Source organism: Phacochoerus africanus, chromosome 4 (assembly GCF_016906955.1).
Source record: "Phacochoerus africanus isolate WHEZ1 chromosome 4, ROS_Pafr_v1, whole genome shotgun sequence".
In the NCBI taxonomy this organism is placed as follows: Eukaryota; Metazoa; Chordata; class Mammalia; order Artiodactyla; family Suidae; genus Phacochoerus; species Phacochoerus africanus.
The window spans coordinates 59,935,126-59,953,100 of NC_062547.1; the positions used below are offsets into that span (position 1 = coordinate 59,935,126).

The 17,975-nt window shown below is 53.9% G+C and overlaps 1 protein-coding gene across 5 annotated transcripts in view; it reads left to right on the top strand.

Moving 5' to 3' along the window:
- MEF2B (myocyte enhancer factor 2B) overlaps nucleotides 1–17,293 on the top strand; it is a 26,454-nt gene extending 9,161 nt beyond the window's left edge. For 2 of the 5 annotated variants that reach the window (XM_047776452.1, XM_047776448.1), the window contains exons 2-9: nucleotides 12,130–12,212; nucleotides 12,884–13,087; nucleotides 14,972–15,106; nucleotides 15,604–15,751; nucleotides 15,923–16,056; nucleotides 16,145–16,238; nucleotides 16,409–16,520; nucleotides 16,831–17,293. In XM_047776452.1, coding sequence (XP_047632408.1) covers nucleotides 12,159–12,212; nucleotides 12,884–13,087; nucleotides 14,972–15,106; nucleotides 15,604–15,751; nucleotides 15,923–16,056; nucleotides 16,145–16,238; nucleotides 16,409–16,520; nucleotides 16,831–17,056 — 1,107 coding nt within the window. In that variant the 5' untranslated portion in view covers nucleotides 12,130–12,158 and the 3' untranslated portion in view covers nucleotides 17,057–17,293. Of the gene's footprint in view, nucleotides 1–12,129; nucleotides 12,213–12,883; nucleotides 13,088–14,971; nucleotides 15,107–15,603; nucleotides 15,752–15,876; nucleotides 16,057–16,144; nucleotides 16,239–16,408; nucleotides 16,521–16,830 lie in introns of all 5 variants that reach the window. The other 3 variants (XM_047776450.1, XM_047776449.1, XM_047776451.1) reach the window with 3 other exon arrangements.
- The last annotated feature ends 682 nt before the right edge of the window (nucleotides 17,294–17,975 follow it).

Here is a 17,975-nt window from a genome sequence, read left to right on the forward strand (position 1 = left end):
TGAATCACTGTTGTGGGCATGGGCCTGCCTCTGTCCAGTTTCCACAACCATAGCTCACACCATCTCCCACTAGACACTGTCCTAGCCTCAGGATCCCATAGGACTTCTCTCCACAGTAGCCACAGTTCTGAAAATCCTGAATGGTGCCACAGACCACCCGTCCGCTCATGCACCCTCCATGGCTCCCCATTGCTCCATGGCCCACTCTCTCACCCTGATCCCAAGGCCCCTTGCAGCCTCCCTGCTCTCCTCTGCCTCCAGATGCCCCTCTCACCCATACCCAGACATAGCATCCACCTCTGCTGTATCTGCTATGCACCCAGCACATTCCTACCCCAGGGCCTTTGCACCTGCTGTTCCTTCCACTGGGCAGTCTCTCACCCACATCCCTTCACGGCTGGTGTTCTCTCATCCTTGGGGTCCCCTTTGCAGAAAACCACTTCTGGCCAAAGCAGCTCCCTCTGCTGCCACCTCTCCCACCACCTCCTTTTATTGAATTTTATTGTCAAAGTCCTCTGTCCCTGACACAGTTATGGGTCTATTGTCTCCCCCACCATACTGGGCAATGGAGAAGGCAGGGCTGGTCTGTCCACTCAAGGTGCTCTGCCCTGTATCCCTGGCACCTTGGTGAGCTCCCAGACATTTCTGGAGGAAGAAAGTGGGGGAGAAAAAGAAAGTGGGGACCAGGGATGCCCCCAAAGGCCCCATCTTGGGTTCCCCACTGGCTGCGTCTTGGGTCTGACAGGCTATGACCTGAGTCCCTTCCGCCTAGCACTGACAGATGTGCTAATTTCCCAGGCAGGGAGCCCTGGACCTCTGGGGATGAATTTCTGGGGCCCTACAGGGAGATCTTTCTCTAGAACAAAGAGAGAGAAACCTCAGGCCGTTCCTGCAGCTACCATGGGAGACTCGGGTAGCCCAGGGCTATGACCTCTGTGAGATTGCAGAGTAGGGTTCTGGAGGTAGAATATCTCCCAGCCCCAGGGGTAGGGGTCCCAAGCCCCACGGGAGATGGGATGGGGTGGTGAGTCTCCATTTGCAGTGACCATGATGGAGAAACTAGCCTTCCTGACAGGACCTGCAGGGGACAGTGAAGGCATCCAGGTCCTGCATGTCCTCAGGACCCAGTTTACTTCCAAGGTGGGCACTGGAACCTTCAGAGAGTGAGCCCCTCAGTCTGAGAGAAGCATGAGCGCCATCCAGTGGGCTGTTGCACTGTTGGCTGTTTAGAGTGGGGGGTTCTCAAACTTGGCAGCCTGTGGGCCAGATGGGGCCTCAAATTTGTTTTGTGAGCCATGAGGTGTTTAAAAAAGAACTGAACCTGATGTTTCTTCCATTTGTTAAGCAGTTGTTTGCTCATTCATTCAAGGAAGGGTGATTGTGCGGAGTTCCCGTTGTGTCTCAGTGGGTTAAGAACCTGACATAGTGTCTGTGAGGATTTGGGTTTGATCCCTGGCCTCACCTTGCTCAGTGGGTTAAGGATCAGGGGTTGCCGCAAGCTCAACCTGTAGATCTGCCATGCAGATCGCAGATGGGGCTCGGATCCAGTGTTGCTGTGGCTGTGGTGTAGGCTGGCAGCTGCAGCTCTGATTCCACTCTCAGCCCAGAAACTTCCATATGCCGCAGGTTCAGCTGTAAAAAGCAAAAAAAAAAAAAAAAAAAAAAAAAGAAGGGTGACTGTGGACCTACCATGTGCCAGGCCTTGAGACGGCTCCATCCCTGCTCTCATGGAGCAGACATCTTAGTGGAGCAACATGATCATCAAAGAAAGTGGCAAAGATGCACTAAACATATCTGGTAGAATTAAGTGCCATAGGGGAAGAGAAATCTGGTCTGATGAAATTGGCTTCTAGAGAGATTTCTGCCCAGCCTTGAAGGACGTGGAGCAGCTTCTCAGACCTGGATGAGTCTGAGAAGGGTGTTCCAGGGAAAGGGCAAAGGCCTGGTGATGGGAAAGTGGCAGGTCTGGATGGGGCTGGTGTTTCAGGTACCTAGAGAGGGGCAGACAGTGAGTTGGGAATTGGCTGGTAGATGAGGCCTTTTTTTCTAAAGTGAAGGGACAGAGTGCCTTTGTGGTACAGCAGGCGGAGAATCCAGCACTGTCACTGCAGCGGCTCAGGTCGCTCCTGTGGCACAGTTTCAATCCCTAGCCAGGGAACTTCCACATGCCTCAGGCACAGCCAAAAAAATAAATAAATAAAGTGGAGGGACAGGTGGGTGGGTACATAAGGAGCCCCCAGGGCCCATTGTGCAGATGGGGAAACTGAGGCTTGGACCACGTCAGGCAATGCATGTACAGTGGGGCTGGGATATGAATTCTGGTCTTGCTGGGCCCACAGCCCCAGCCAGGTTCACATGCCTCCCAGCACGTGGCTATGCTGGGCCCTCCTTGGGGCAGCCTGGGGAGGGGTCTGTGAAGGTGGGTCAGGGGGTCCCCTACTGGGCCTCAGTTTCCCCATGAGTGCCAGAAGGACCGATGGACAAAAGGACCCACAAAGGGGTTTCTGGAATTCAGAGTCACCTGAGGGTAACACACCCACCCTCAGACCCTCACAGTCCCCAGGAATACCCTGCAGATCCCACAACACCTTGCCACCTGCACCAGTGTAGCCTGTCATCCCTGTGCCGTGTCCGTACATGTGATCCCTGAGATCCTCACCCCCCCACCCTCAGAACCCCCACCCCGTAACCCATGTCTCTCTCCTGGGAGGTGCTCCCACCCTGCCTCAGGCAGTCAGAGGGTGGGTGGTATCTCTGTAGGGTATAGAGGTCTTAACCCATGCAATGGGTGACTAGCATGGATTTGGGGAGTCTACATGTGTTTGAGGGGGCTTGTATGTTTTTGAGGGCATGGTGTATTTGGGCATTATCTTATGTATTGGGAGTTGTGTGCATTTGGGGGGTCAGCCCATGTTGGGGGACTCTGTGTGGGTCAGGGGTATGCATGTATTCGGGGGATTGGCACTTGTTGGGGGCTTTGTGTGTGTCTGAGAGGTCTTTGTATGATCGGGCATCTGTGTGGGCAGAGGGATCGGTGTGTGTTTGGGACCTGTGTGTGTTTGAAGGGTCACGTGGGCTTGGGAGGGGTCTGCGTGTATTGTGGACTGCGTGTATTGTGTTTGCAGACTTATGTGCAGGGATCCACATATGTCTGGAAGTGATGCATGTGCTTAAGGGTCTCCCTGTGAGAGGAGTCTCCCAACGCCCCATCTGTACACATGAGGAAAGGGATTTCTCCCTGACCCCGGGTCCCCAGCACCCTTCTTGGGTCTGCCTGGGGGCCCTGATTCTGAGCTGGGCACCCCAGGGCTCAGGAGAGGTGACCCCAAGGCTTTCTGGGAGGGGACAGGCAAGTGATGGCAAAAGCTGCCTGCATGTGGAAGGTGGGGTGTATCATTTCCAGAGCACCTACTGCAGTGCCCCCCAACTTGGGGAAGTGCCCCTGATTCTCCCCATATTCTGGGGTAGGAAACTGAGGCCCAGAGAAGTTTGGCCACATGGGAGTCGCTGCTAAAGCCTACCCTCTCCCCAGGGCAGGTGAGGGGCTCCAGGGGCCCCTGTGGGTTGAGCCAGCTCCTAGGTCACCCACAGTGCCCCCCCACCTGGGCCACCATCTCCGCAGGCTCCCAGGGGAGGAGGCGGCCCAGGGCCCTGGTGGCTGTGGGGGGGAGGGTCACCAGCAGCTGGGGTCAGAGCTGCTGGAGCCCTCAAGAGAGGGGAGGGGGGGTCCCGACTTTCCAAGGGGCTCTTCCTGTCGCCTGTAATGAGGTACTTGGGGAGCAGGTGATGAAACCACTGCCTGGGTTGCGTGAGGCGGGGCCACCGGCCTGATTTGCTGCAGGGCCCAGGAGCAGCGCCCCCTCCCCGCTTCGCCGCGTCCCATGGGCCCTCACCTCCCCCCACCACCCACCTGCCTCTCACTTCTCCTTTCCTCCTCTCCTTTCCCGGCCCGGGTCCCCCACCAAGCTGAGGCCTCTGGGCTCAAGGGTCTGGCAGCGTGACTCTGCCACTTGTCCCTCCATTAAAGCCCCACTGGGAGCCAAGAAGGGGAACTTGACTATTCTAGGTCTTTTCTCTCAAATCCTCACTACAAAGTCTTTGAGATCAGGATTCTGTGATCCGTTTTATGGGGGAGGAAGTGGGGGGTCTGATGTTGCCTAGAGTGTCGCAGTGGGTGTTGCCATGGTCTTGCAAGATGGCATGCTGAGGAGTTCCCTTGGTGGCGCAGTGGTTAATGAATCTGACTAGGAACCATGAGGTTGTGGGTTTGATCCCTGGCCTTGCTCAGTGGGCTAGGGGCCCAGCGTTGCCGTGAGCTGTGGTCTAGTTTGCAGACGCAGCTCGGATCCTGCGTTACTGTGGCTCTGGCATAGGCTGGCGGCTACAGCTCCGATTTGACCCCTAGCTGCGGGAGTAGTCCTAGAAAAGGCAAAAAGACACACACACACACACACACACACACAAAGATGGCATGCTGACTCAGCACCGCCAGTTCTAAGGCCCCTCTTCCTTCTGGTTCCTGGAAGCTCAGAAGGCAAGGTCGATAGACCCCTCCACGGCCCCCTCCTCCCCAGTTGGTGGGAGAATGATTCTCACCCCCATTTACAGGTAAGAAAACTGAGTCCTTCCACAAGGAGAGGCCAGCAGTCAAGGGTCAGTGGGAGGATAGGATTCCTTCTAGCCCCCATCTCCATCACCAGAGGGCTAAGAAGCCACTTAGAGGGAGGTGACCAGCATGGCCTGAAGGACCCCAGGGGTATTTGTTGATGGACGTAGTGACCACAGGTATCACCTTAGAGAGTTTATGATGGTCCAGAAACTCATGAAATCTTCCTTCATCCCCTTAGCTTTCCCTCCCAACAGTGCTCAGACCTGAGATCCCAGGCTCCCTCCCAAACCCAGGCATCAGAATGTCCTGTCCCCTGGGTCGCCAAAAAATCCATTTCCTTCTGCCTCCCTGAAGCCCCTGTCCCAGTTCAGGCCTCACATCTCCCACCTGGACATCTGCCCCAGCCTTTCCCTGTCATCTCACTCCTGCCCAGAGAGATGCTGTTCTCGTGGCAGCCTTGAGCATAGGGGAGCTTTGATAAAAAGTCAGTTGGCTGAGATAAATCACATAGAGGAAAATGCAAAAATCATTGGAGTGGGGCTAAAAATTTTGCACAAACTGAACACACCTGTGTAGCCAGACTCTGGACCAGGGGACAGAATACCCCAGCCCCTGGACTCCTGCTGTCTTATCACAGCTTCTGTTTGGGGTGGCCACTGTGCTGATATCCATCACTGTGGGTGAGTTTTGCCAGTTTTATAACTTCACATAAATGGAATCACAGAGTGTGTCCCCTCTGTGGAGTCCAGGATTGTTGAATAAACACATGGTTAGGGAGGTTTACCTGTGTAGTTGCATGGAGCTGGAACGCATCCTTTTTCTGTGCTGTATAGTAGTCCACCATAACATTTATCAGAAAGTATTTACAAATTCTCCCATTGAAGGCATTTGGGTCATTTCCAGTTTGGGGGCTATGACAAATGAAACTGCTGAGAACAGTCTTTTCTGTGTCCTTCGGTTAAACAAGGACTCTTTTCTCTAAGGTGAATACTGAGAAGAAGGATCAGTGGGTCATAAGATAGATACATGTTCAGCTTTAGTAGATGCCAGACAGTTGTCCCGAGTGGATCTACCTCTTTCTCCTCCCACCAGCAATGCATGAAAGTGCAAGGGGAGTTTTTAAACTATAAAATTATATCCTGACCTTCCCCTGCTCCCAAACTCTCTATGGCTCCCTATTGCCTTCAGATTAAAGCCCACACTATTCACTGTGGCCCACAAGGACCTATGTGATCCAAACCCCACAACTCTCCCCCTGCTACCATTTCCTTCCCCTCTTTCCCTTGCTTGTGCTGCCCAACCATACAGACATCTTTGCTTTTTTCCAAATGCCAAACTCATGATCACTCTGGGCCTTTGCCTTGCAATTCCCTCTACCAGGAACACCCTTCCACAAGATTGTCCCACAACTGATTCTTCCCTTTCTTGTCTGTGTCTTTCTTGGTCTTTGGGTCTCAGTTAAAATGTCTCCTCAGAGTTCTCGTTGTGGCTCAACGGAAGTGAATCTGACTAGTATCCATGAGGATGCAGGTTCAATCCCTGGCCTCGCTCAGTGGGTTAAGGATCCGATGTTGCCGTGAGCTGTGGTGTAGGTTGCAGACATGGCTCAGATCTGGTGTTGCTGTGGCTGTGGTGTAGGCCAGCAGCTACAGCTCCTATTCAACCCTTTGCCTGGGAACTTCCATACGCTGCGGGTGCAGCTGTAAAAAGACAAAAAATGAAATAAATAAATAAAATGTCACCTCTTCAGAAAGGTCTTCCTTGAAACTCCTGGCCAGTAACATTGCCCCTTTCATGGTCAATACTTCTCTCTTTTTAGACTTAGGTTCCAACCTACAAGAGTTTCCTAAAAATGACTCGGGCAGTTTTCAAAGGTCCCAGTTAGTATAGAGAGCATTTCACTTTCCAGTCCTTTAAGGTTTGATAAAACCATAAGGACCTGTTGTCATTTTAATGGTAGGTCTCAAGTCACTTTTTTTTTTTTTTTCCTTTTTAGGGCCACACCCATGGCATATTGAAGTTCCCATGCTAGGAGCTGAATAGGAGCTGTAGCAGCTGGCCTACATCACAGCCATAGCAATGCCAGATCTGGGCTGCGTCTGTAACCTACACTGCAGCTCACGGCAATGCTGGATCCACTTGTGAGGCCAGGGATTGAACCCTTATCCTCATGGATATTTGTCAGGTTCGTTACTGCTGAGCCACAATGGGAACTCCCCACGTCACTTTTTAAATCTTCTCTGGTCATTGATCTACTTAAGGTTTCTTTCTTTCTTTTTTTTTTCTTTTAGGGCCACACCTGTGGCATATGGAGGTTCCTAGGCTAGGGGTCCAATCAGAGCTGCATCTGCCGGCCAGCATTGCAGGACCAGAGTCATGCCTGCAACCTACACCACAGCTTGTGGCAATGCCAGATACTTAACTTACTGAGTGAGGCCAGGGATTGAACCCACATCCTTGTGGACAGTAGTCAGGTTCATTACCACTGAGTCACAACGGGAACACCATAAGCTTTCTACTTTTTTTTTGGTCTTTTTTTGCTATATTTCTTTGGGCCACTCCCGCGGCATATGGAGGTTCCCAGGCTAGGGGTCAAATCGGAGCTGTAGCCACTGGCCTACGCCAGAGCCACAGCAACGCGGGATCTGAGCCGCGTCTGCAACCTACACCATAGCTCGCGGCAACGCCGGATCGTCAACCCACTGAGCAAGGGCAGGGACCAAACCCGCAACCTCATGGTTCCTTGTCGGATTCGTTAACCACTGTGCCACGAGGGGAACTCCTCTACTTCTTTTGAGGTCAGTTTATCGCAATGATTGGCACATCGTTGATACCTGATAAATGGGGTGCAAAGAAAGGGGTTAGGAGGTGCCGGACTCTTGGTTTCAAATGCTGCCCCCACCCCCTATGGCCATCTACTCAGGTCCGCATCCAGCCTTTCCATCAAGTCTCAACTACATGCTTCCTCCTCCAGCATGCCCTCCTGGATTTCTCCTGCCCCATGCCCAGGTCGATGGGTCCATCTGTCTCCTGGGAATATGCCGCAAGCTCTCTGCTTTCTAGCTGGACATTGATGGGGGTAAGGGGGGATAGGTGCACAGTAGAGGCCTCTCCCAACCTCAGCCTCTCTCAACTTCAGCCTCCCCCCTCGTGCCCTGCACATTCAGCACGCATCGCTACCTCCCCCCAGCAGTTCCGATCACACCAACATCTGGAGAACTGGCCGCCAGGTCTGTCTGCGGCTCGGGGTGGGGATTTGCATGTGAGTACAAATATATATGCACACCCTGGGCCTTCCGCCTCCGCATTCCTTGGCTGGCTCTTCACACCTGGGCCTGAGACAGGTCAACGCTGAGTGGCTGGATTTGCATGCGCGTGTATTTCTGGGTAGGGAGTCAGCTGGGGGAGTCTGAGAGGAAGTTGTTGAGGGAAGCTGGGGGAGTTCAGATGTGTCCCTCTTGGCCTGCTCCATTCACCAAACCAAATAATTCCCAGTTGCCCCTGTGTCTAATCCTAGGGGCTTCCAGTCTCAGGGGGAGAGAGAGGTGGATATACAAACCCTCTAGCCCCACAGGGTCAGAACTGGAGGGGAAGGACAGGGGCCACAGGGCAGGAAGGGCTCCCTGGAAGAATGGATTTTTGGGGGCTGGTTTTTGAAGTGTGAATAGGAGTTGGCCAGGTGCAGAAGGGGCAAAAGGGCTTTTCAGGCAGAGTCATTTTGTTGAAAGTGGAGAACGGGGGGCAGGAGTAGATGGGGGCAAGGCCTTAAATGCCAGGCTGAAGGCTGGAACTTCCTTCTTCCTATGGGCAGTGGGGAGCCATGAGGTGTGTGTGAGTAGGAAGGGGCATGATCAGAGCTGTATACTAGGTGGATCCCTCAAGGACCAGAGCAGGGGATGAGTTTGGTTCCTGGGTGAGGATTGGGGGTTCCAAGTTCATCAAAAGTCAGAAGGCTCGGAGTTCCCATCATGGCGTAGCAGAAACGAATCCGACTAGGAACCATGAGGTTGCAGGTTCCATCCCTGGCCTCTCTCAGTGGGTTGAGGATCCAGCGTTGCCATGGGCTGTGGTGTAGGTCATAGACGCGGCTCAGATCTGGCGTAGCTGTGGCTCTGACATAGGCTGGTGGCTGCGGCACCAATTGGACCCCTAGCCTGGGAACCTCCATATGCTGTGGGTGCGGCCCTAAAAAGACAAAAGACCAAAAAAAAAAAAAATCGGAAGCCTCAAACCCCTTCATGAGCCCATCTGCACCTGTCAGGCCTGGCTCCAGAGATGCCAGAGGACCTGGTGGCTTCTAGAGAACCCCCAAATCCGAAGTACAGTGACTTAAAGTGCACGATGCAGGCATAGCATAGAGGGGGTCTCACCCCTAGTCTCTGCTCAGACGGAGACAGCCCTGGCCTCCGAGGGTCTCTTATCATCTCTACCCCTGACCTTAACGGTCCTGCTCCCGTGGCCAAGTTTTTAAATAATAAATCAAACCCTGTCCCTTCTTGCTCAAAACCCTCCCGTGGCTCTCCATTGCTCTTATACCCAAACCTCCAGCCCTCCCTGAAGCTCAGAGGACCCGGAGTGGCCCTTCTTCTGCAGCCTGTCCCGCTCTGGCCTCCTCACTCCAGCCTTGTGGATGCATCACCTTCTTCCTCCTCCTTTGCACCTGCCTTTCCTTCTGCCTGGAACTTACTTCTTGTCTTGGCCCTCAGATCTCAGTTCAGAGAGAGCCCCCTGGCCACCTGACCTTCTGACTCTTGGGGCTCCCCCATTATGTGAACCCTGCCCTAGCCAGGATGTCCTTGTCTAAAATGGGGACAGATCGAGAAGGGGCAAGACTTGGATCTTCCAGGCCCAGAGACTCATGTCCAAGTCCCATGTTCCCATGGGACTCCAGGCATGGGTGGGTATTTCCGGAGTCATCTTGGCACCAAGACCTCCGGGCCAGTGCCCTCCTTCTGTCCCCAGGGACCTGTCATGGCGGGGATAACACATCCCAGCCGTGGGAACTAGCCCGATTCCAGCCAGGGATTAAAATTAGCCCCAGAGGTTAAATTTAGGAAGTCAAGCTGGAGCTGGGGGGCCAAGGTGGGGGCTCTCGCCGGCCTGGGCTCTGCATAGCTGTGACTGCTCAGAGATCAAGCCCAGAGAAACTGGAGGGAGTGTCTGGGGTCCCATAGCAGGCCATGTGGGACAGGCTGGGACATCTCATACTCACAGACCTGGGTCTCTGGGAAGATGAGATGTCTCCCCTCAGGCTGGGGTTTGGGAAGCAGGTGTGGCAACTCCCAGAGACAGACCCATATCTCCCTACACTTCCCAAGAACTCATTCTCAGGCTTTGTGCCAGGTACTCTGTGTTTCATACCCACCCCACTCACAGAACAGCAAACTGAAGCCAAGGGAGAGGCCTCCCTTGCTGAGGACCGCCCTTCTGGTCAGAGCCTGGCTGGAATCTGAGCGCAGGCCTGCTTCACCCTGGGCAGGCCTGCAGCATGGCCTCAGTCACCTATGACATGGGAGGGCTAGAAGGTGGAGAGTGGTCATAGAGGTGACAGAGGGGGTCTCAGGTATCGGGGGCCCATGGCCTGACTGTAGGGTGGCGCAGGTGCTGCAGGGCGATGTGCTACCCTCACTGAGCTCATTCTCACCCTTGGGCCCCCCACCAGGGAGATCCGAGATTCCCATAAGGAGGATTCAGGGTTTCTCCCCAGGTTCCGTAGGCCCAATGCTTTCCTCCCCAGCCTGAGGTTTCCCAGCCCAAGTCTTTCCAGGGTATCCCCCCTCCTCCTGCTGGAAAGTGGGGCAGGGTTGGGGTTTCTGTTATGCTTCCTACACCCACAACTTTTTAAAACAGAAATCTATAGTCACCGAGGGGGAAAAGTTAGAAAATTTAAATGATTAAAAAAGGAAAAAAAGAAAAAAAAGACAAAAGGGCCACACATTGTATGGTTCCATTTATAAGAAGTGTCCAGAACAGGCAAATCCATAGAGACAAAAAACAGATTAGTTGCCAGGGCGAGAGGGAATGGGAAGTGACTGCTAATGGGGCTGGAGTCTCCTTTTGGGAGGATGGATGAAAAATATCTGGAACTAGATAGAGGTGATGGTTGCACAAGGTTGTGAATTCTCTAAATGCCACTGAATTGAACATGTTAAAATGGAGAGTTTTATGTTATATAATTGCATCTCAATTTCTATTTTTATTTCTTTAGCCACACATGTGGAAGTTCCCGGATCAGGGATCGAACCCACACTGCAGCTGCATCCTGCGCCACAGCTGAGGCAATGTCAGATCTTTAACTTGCAGTGCCACAAGGGAACTTCCACATCTCAATTTTTAAAAAAAGGAAAAAACTCACTCATAAATTTCCCCCCAGCAGTGACTCCCAGCTTTAGCATTTCCTTCTAGTCTTTCTTCACATCCTAATGCCATATTTATTTATTTATTTATTTATTTTTGGCTGCACCCTGCGGCATGTGGAAGTTCCTAGGCCAAGGATCAAACAGGTGCCACGGCAGTGACAACACCAAATCCCTAACCCACTGAGCTACCAGGGAACTCCTCAATGCATTTTTTTTAATTTGTTTTTTTTAGGTTTTTTCTTTGCTTTTTAGGGCCACACCCATGGCGTATGGAAGTTCCCAGGCTAGGGGTTGAATCGGAGCTACAGCTGCCAGCCTACACCACAGCCACAGCCACAGCAACGCCAGATCTGAGCTGCGTCTGCAAACTACAGCGCAGCTCACAGCAATGCTGGATCCTTAACCCACTGAGCGGGGACAGAATTGACTCTGCATCCTCATGGATACTAGTTGGGTTCATTACTGCTGAGCCACAATGGGAACTCCCCCATATTTTCAATATGTGTTTTCTGGTAACCATAGCCTTCAAACTTGCTCATTGAAGCGCTGCTGTGGGGTTGAATGAGTTGAAATGTGTTTGCTGCATGGACCAGTCTAACTTTCAATCGCTCGGCATCCCTGAGCACCCCTGGGTGCCAGCATCAGATGGCCCTCCAACCTGGCCTGTTGAGAACTTTTAGGCTGGTGCCAGTATTCATGACAGCAGCACATAGGTGGCACCTACTGTCTGCAGGGCAGATCTGAACACTCTATATGGGTTCGCTCATTTTATCCCCCAGCAGCCCTGGCAGTGCATGGCACTATTATCACCTGTCGCAGACGGGGATCTGGGAGGATCAGGCTCCCTCGAGGTCCCACAATCACCTGCCAGCTTATTTTGCTCTTAAGCCTCAGATGGGACATCTGTACTTCTCAATCTTTCCCCCTTGGTCAGCCTTCTCCTTATAAGGCACTGGTCCAAAGGTGTTCAGTGACTGTCTGCTACATCCTGGGCTGGTCAAGGGTTGGGGCTAGGGGGGTGACCCATGCTGCCTTGATTTCCCTTATTATCTCCCTTTCAGTGCCTGACAGGGGCAGGCAGAAGATGAGGGTAGGCTGGGATGCCTGTCCCCACTCTCCACCCACCCACTCTATCCTCTTCTTCTTCCCTCCAACCCCCAGACCAAGGTCACTCCACCCAGCCTGGGACAATGGGGAGGAAAAAAATTCAGATCTCACGCATTCTGGACCAAAGGAATCGGCAGGTGAGTTCATTGGGTGGAACAGTGGTTGGGAGAAAGGTAATCCTAGCAGGGGACTAAGCCTGGGCAAAGGTCTGGCCATTCGGGGAGAACTGCAAGGGAATGAGGAGACCTGATATAGTGTCAAGAGTTTGAGATGTAGGAGTTCCCTGGTGGCTCAGTGGGTTAAGGAGCCAGCATTGCCACTGCTGTGGCGCGGGTTTGATCCCTGGTCTGGGAAATTCCATATGCCATAGCTGCAACCAGGAAAAGAAAAAAGAAAAAAAAGAGCTTGAAATGTAGCATTTACTCATTCTCATGATGATTTATTCATTTATTCTCCCTGATGAGTAGAGCCCCAGCCATAGAGGAGATGGAACTCGACACAAACACATCCACCTCAAAGTGCTGGACCAGGGGGAGGCATAGAACTGAGGAAGCTCAGAGAGGGAGTGTGACCTCTGCCTGGAGGCTAAGGAAAACTTCCAAAGGAGAAGGCATTTGGGCTGGGTTTTGAAGTATCAATAGGAGTTTCCAGGCTGGGAAGTGAGGAGTAGTAACAGCCAGAAAGAACAGCACATGCAAAAGCATGGAATCACGAGGCATGTTCAGGGAACAGTTAGGCCCCTCTACCTCCCCTCTAACCACCCCAAATCTTTGTTTTTGCCCACCCTGCCTGTGACTCCTGGGTCCAGGTAACATTTACCAAGCGGAAGTTCGGACTGATGAAGAAGGCCTATGAGCTGAGTGTGCTCTGCGACTGTGAGATTGCCCTCATCATCTTCAACAGCGCCAACCGCCTCTTCCAGTATGCCAGCACAGACATGGACCGCGTGCTCCTGAAGTACACGGAGTACAGTGAGCCCCATGAGAGCCGCACCAACACCGACATCCTCGAGGTACCAGTTGGGACCTTCCTCCCCAGCCCCACAAAGCTCAGCACACTATGCTCACTCAGATCCTAGGGACTCTTGCTTTGCACAAAAGATGAGCATTGCAGTTTGGCTTTGCTGTCGGGAAAAGCTGATCTGGGGTAATGGAGGGCCCCTTCTAGGGGCAGCTGCCTGGACAGTAGAAATAAAAACCATTGTGCCCCTAACACACATCATCTCACTCACTCCTGTTACCCATTTGGTGAGTACAGAAACAGAGAAGAAAAGGTACTACAAAATGATCAGACCTTGCTGAGGTCTAGGATTTTTTTCTTTTTTTCTTTTTTTTTGGGGGGGGGGGGCTGCACCTGCAGTATATGGAAGTTTCCCAGCTAGGGGCAGAATTGGAGCTGCAGCTGCCAGCCTATGCCACTGCCACAGCAACACAAGATCCGAGCTGTGTTTTGACCTACACCACAGTTCACAGCAACCCCGGAAATTTAACCCACTGAGCGAGGCCAGGGATTGAACCCCCATCCTCATGGATACTAGTCAGCTTCTTAACTGGCTGAGCCATGACAGGAACGCCCCAGGAATGTTTTTTTAATTATTTTTTTGGCCATGCCCATGGCATGTGGAAATTCCCAGGCTACGGATTGAACCCATACCACAACTGTGACTGGATCCTTAATCCACTGAGCCACTGTGGAACTCTGGAATGTTTTTGTTTGAGCTGCTGTGTCCTCAGGAGAAAGAGGCAGAAGCAGCCCCTGAGCTAGCTGGTTCAGCCCTCACACTCACCACCCAGGATGAGTGAGATCACTGACGCTTTGGAAGTTGAAATCTTTACCCAGGACAGGAAGCAAAAGCCACAGGGGGAGTTCCCATCATGGTGCAGCAGAAACGAATCTGACTAGGAACAATGAGGTTGCAGGTTCGATCCCTGGCCTCACTCAGCAGGTTAAGGATCTGGCGTTGCCATGAGCTGTGTTGTAGGTTGCAGACGTGGCTTGGATCCTGTGTCATTGCTGTGGCTGTGGTGTAGGTGATTCGACCCCTAGCCTGGGAACCTCATATGCTGTGGGTGCGGCCCTAAAAAGACAAAAGATGAAAAAAAAAAAAAAAAGCCACAGGGCTGGAGAGAGCAGTGGGCTAGGACTGTGCCTGGGAAGGCTTGATGTGGGAGACGCTGGCAAAAAAGAGGCAGGGGTCTAGGATGTGCAGATCACCTGTCCCAGAGAGGTAGCAGCTTAAGAGAGCCTCTAAAGGAGTTACCATTGTGGTTCAGGGGTTAAGAACCCGACATATTATCCATGAATATGTGAGTTAGATCCCTGGCCTCGGGTTAAGGATCCGGCGTTGCCGTGAGCTGTGGTGTAGGTCGTAGATGTGGCTCAGATCCCGTGTTGCCGTGTTCTGGCAGCTACAGCTCCGATTGGACCCCTAGCCTGGGAACCTCCATATGCCGTGGGTGTGGCCCTAGAAAAGACAAAAAGACAAAAAAATAGAGAGAGAGAGCATCTGTAAAGTTGCCCTCAGGTGCTTAGTCAGCTAACATTTATTAAGCACCTACTGCAGGCTCTGAGGTTGCACATGAGTATGAAATGGAGGTACCGAATCACACTCAGGAGTATTAGGTTAATGCCAGTAGGCCTGCGTAGATCTCAGCCCCTGCTATGTGACCTGGGCCTCTCTGGTCCCAAGCCGGGACCATCCCTCTCTCACACAGTTGGAACTTACTACTTGATGACTCACTGGGGTTTGGGGTCAATGGGATTTGGCTGGAGCAGACTGTACCTGCACTCTGCTTGTCCCCGGAGCTGGGTGGGATAGGTCCTCCCTTCTCCCATAGAACCAGGTTCTTTGGCCAGGACTGGGGGAATGTCACCCTGTTGTCTCCCCTTTCCACAGACACTGAAGCGGAGGGGGGTGGGCCTTGATGGACCAGAGCTGGAGCCAGATGAGGGGCTTGAGGGGCCAGGAGAGAAGCTACGGAGACTGGCAGGTGATGGAGGTGACCCAGCCTTGCCCCGACCCCGGCTCTACGTAAGTGACTCCCTGCTCTGCAGTGAATGGGGCCCACCCCCAACCTCCCAGGCCCAAGTGTCCGAGGCTGAGACCGAGAGTGTGAGAGAGAGAGAGAGAGAGAGACCTAAAGCCAGGCAGCCTAGAGTTTGAGGGTAGGTCTCTACCTGGGTGGGCAGGGAAGGCTTACTGGAGGAGTGGACATTGTAGCCGAGGCTTTGAAGTGTGGAAAAGAGTTCAACAGGCAGACAGTTCCTTGTTTCTGTGATTCATCAAACACCCTGGCAAGCCTCCTCAGGCCAAACCTATGCTGAGTAAGAAGCCTCTGGGCCTAGCTGTTAAGGAGTGACAGAGGCAGACACAGACTCCCCCAGCCATGTGAGGTTAGGCCAGAGGGAGCAGTATTGAGGGCTTCTAGAAGGCGAAGGCTGGCCCTGAATTCATTAGGATTTTCTTTCTTAGACGTGATGCCCACATCTCCACATTCCCCCAACCAACACTGTCCTCTTTGCCCTCAGCCAGCAGCCCCTACTATGCCCAGCCCGGACATGGTATATGGGGCCCTGCCTCCACCAGGCTGCGACCCCAGTGGGCTTGGGGAGGCCCTGCCTGCCCAGAGCCGTCCATCCCCCTTCCGGCCAGCAGCCCCCAAAGCTGGGCCCCCAGGTGAGCATGGGGCATGGGTCCTGGGGGAGGAGGAGTGGAGGTCCAAGGGGGGCTTTGCAGGGAGGAAATATTGGTTCTAGCCCTGCTTGGCTGTGGGCATCACTCTGGACCTTGGACTGCATTAGATGACGTGGCCGCCTGCCCTCTCTCTGGGGTTCTCCTGCTCCCCAGGCCTGGCACACCCTCTCTTCTCACCGAGCCACCTCGCCAGCAAGACACCACCCCCCCTGTACCTGGCAACGGATGGGCGGAGGCCAGATCTACCTGGTGGCCTGGCTGGGGCCCGAGGGGGACTAAGCACCTCGGTGAGTGAGGGGAAGGTGTGACAGGGCCGTGGGGGCAGGGTGGCCTGGGTGCGGGCCTCAGTTTCCCCCTTCCCCTGTCTCCCTGCAGAGAGGTCTCTATGGTAGCCTGCAGAGCCCATGCTCCACTGCCACCCCAGGAACCCCACTTGGGAGCTTTCCCTTCCTCCCTGCAGGCCCCCCAGGTATGCACCCCCTACCTGCCCTGCTGGGGGAGCCATCCATACACCTGCCTGCAGTGGGGTCCACTCTCCCCCACTCACCAGAACTGAAAACTGGCTGGTGGCGGGGCATCAGGTTTGGGCAAGGGGCTCCCTGAGGTCAGGGCCTCGGTTTACTCCTCCTTTTCCTCCAGAATATGGCCTGGGAGACCCCCCTCCGCCCCCAGGCTTGTTGCAGCCCCCCACCCTGGCCCCTTGGCAACCCTCCAGGGGTGATGGGCCCCCAGCCACCCCTACCCAGTCCAGGTAAGTGCCCCGACTCTCTCCTTGACTCCCTCCCAGTTCTGGTTCGCGCGTGGGGACCCGCCAAGTCTTTCAAAGCCCCGGACACTGCTGACCCCTGGCGGCCACTTTCGGTTCTGCACTTAGCCCCTACAGACTGGTCCCCATGGGAATGGGCGGCTATTTTGGGGGCCCCAAGAGGGATCGCCACCCCCTCCTTTCCCAGGGTCCTCCTGTCCAATCTCTGCCCAAGCCATGCCACCTCCCTGGCTTCCCTCTTTCCCTTGAAGAACTCATGGCCTCCTCCCTTCTCTCTTTCTCTCTCTCCTTGCAGTGGGGGCCGCAGCATGGGCGAGGAAGGCCCCCTGGCCCGCGGCGCCTCCTCACCCACCCCTCCAGTCAGCATCAAGTCCGAGCGCCTCTCACCGGCCCCTGGAGGCCCCGGCGACTTTCCAAAGACCTTCCCCTACCCCTTGCTCCTGGCCCGGCCCCTGGCAGAGCCCCTACGGCCTGGGCCCCCCATGCGGCGACTGCCCACGGCTGACGGCTGGCCTCGGTAGTAAGCCCGGGGGTGACACCGATCCCGCCCACCACACCAGGACATGTGGGGTCCCAACCTCCCTCCCTGCATCTTGAAGACCCAGCATCTTGAAGACCTGCATCTTGAAGACCCAGCAGTTACGACTGCGGTGGGAACCTGGAGAGGGGAAGTCTGGCTTCGGGTCCCGGATGGGGGGCTCCTTTCCCCCTTCCAGTGGGTATAAGTCCATCAATAAAACACACGTGGCATCCATTGATGAAACTGTCAGTACTCAGAGCCACACCTCTGCCCAGATCCTCCCATCTTCCCCAGAGACCTCAGTCTTGCCTTGTCTTGGTTTGGGGTACCCACTCCAGAGTCTGACAGTGAAAGGTGAACTCCCGTCTGGCATGCCAGTATGAGGATGGGGGGAGGGGGGAAAGTAAGGGAAGGAGCCCTGTAGGAGGCGCCAACGAGCAGGTGACGCCTTGGGTAGCAGCTGCTCAGCTTGCTGGGGTCACTAGCGACCACGTAGAGGGTGAACCTTGAGTGGTTCTTCCTCAGGAGTCAAGAATGTACTATTTACTCTAAAACTCCTGGGGGTGTTGGGTGGAGCTCAGGCTGGGTCACAGTTGCTTGCAGTAAGAAGCAGTCGGGAACCATGGAGGTCTGGTTGTGGCTCGCCAGCCCAACATAGTGTTAGTGAGGATGAGGTTCGATCGCTGGCCTTGCTCAGTGGGTTGAGGATCCAGAGTTGCCTAAGCTGCAGGGTAGGTCTTGCAAGCAGCTCGGATCTGGCGTTGCTGTGGCTGTGGCATAAGATCCAGCTGCAGCTCAGATTCCACCCCTATCATGGGAACTTCCATATGCCGCAGATGCAGCCTTAAAAAGAAAGAAAAAGAAAAAAGAAGCAGTGGGGAACCATAAATATTGGACTACCAGCTTTTCAATGGGCATAT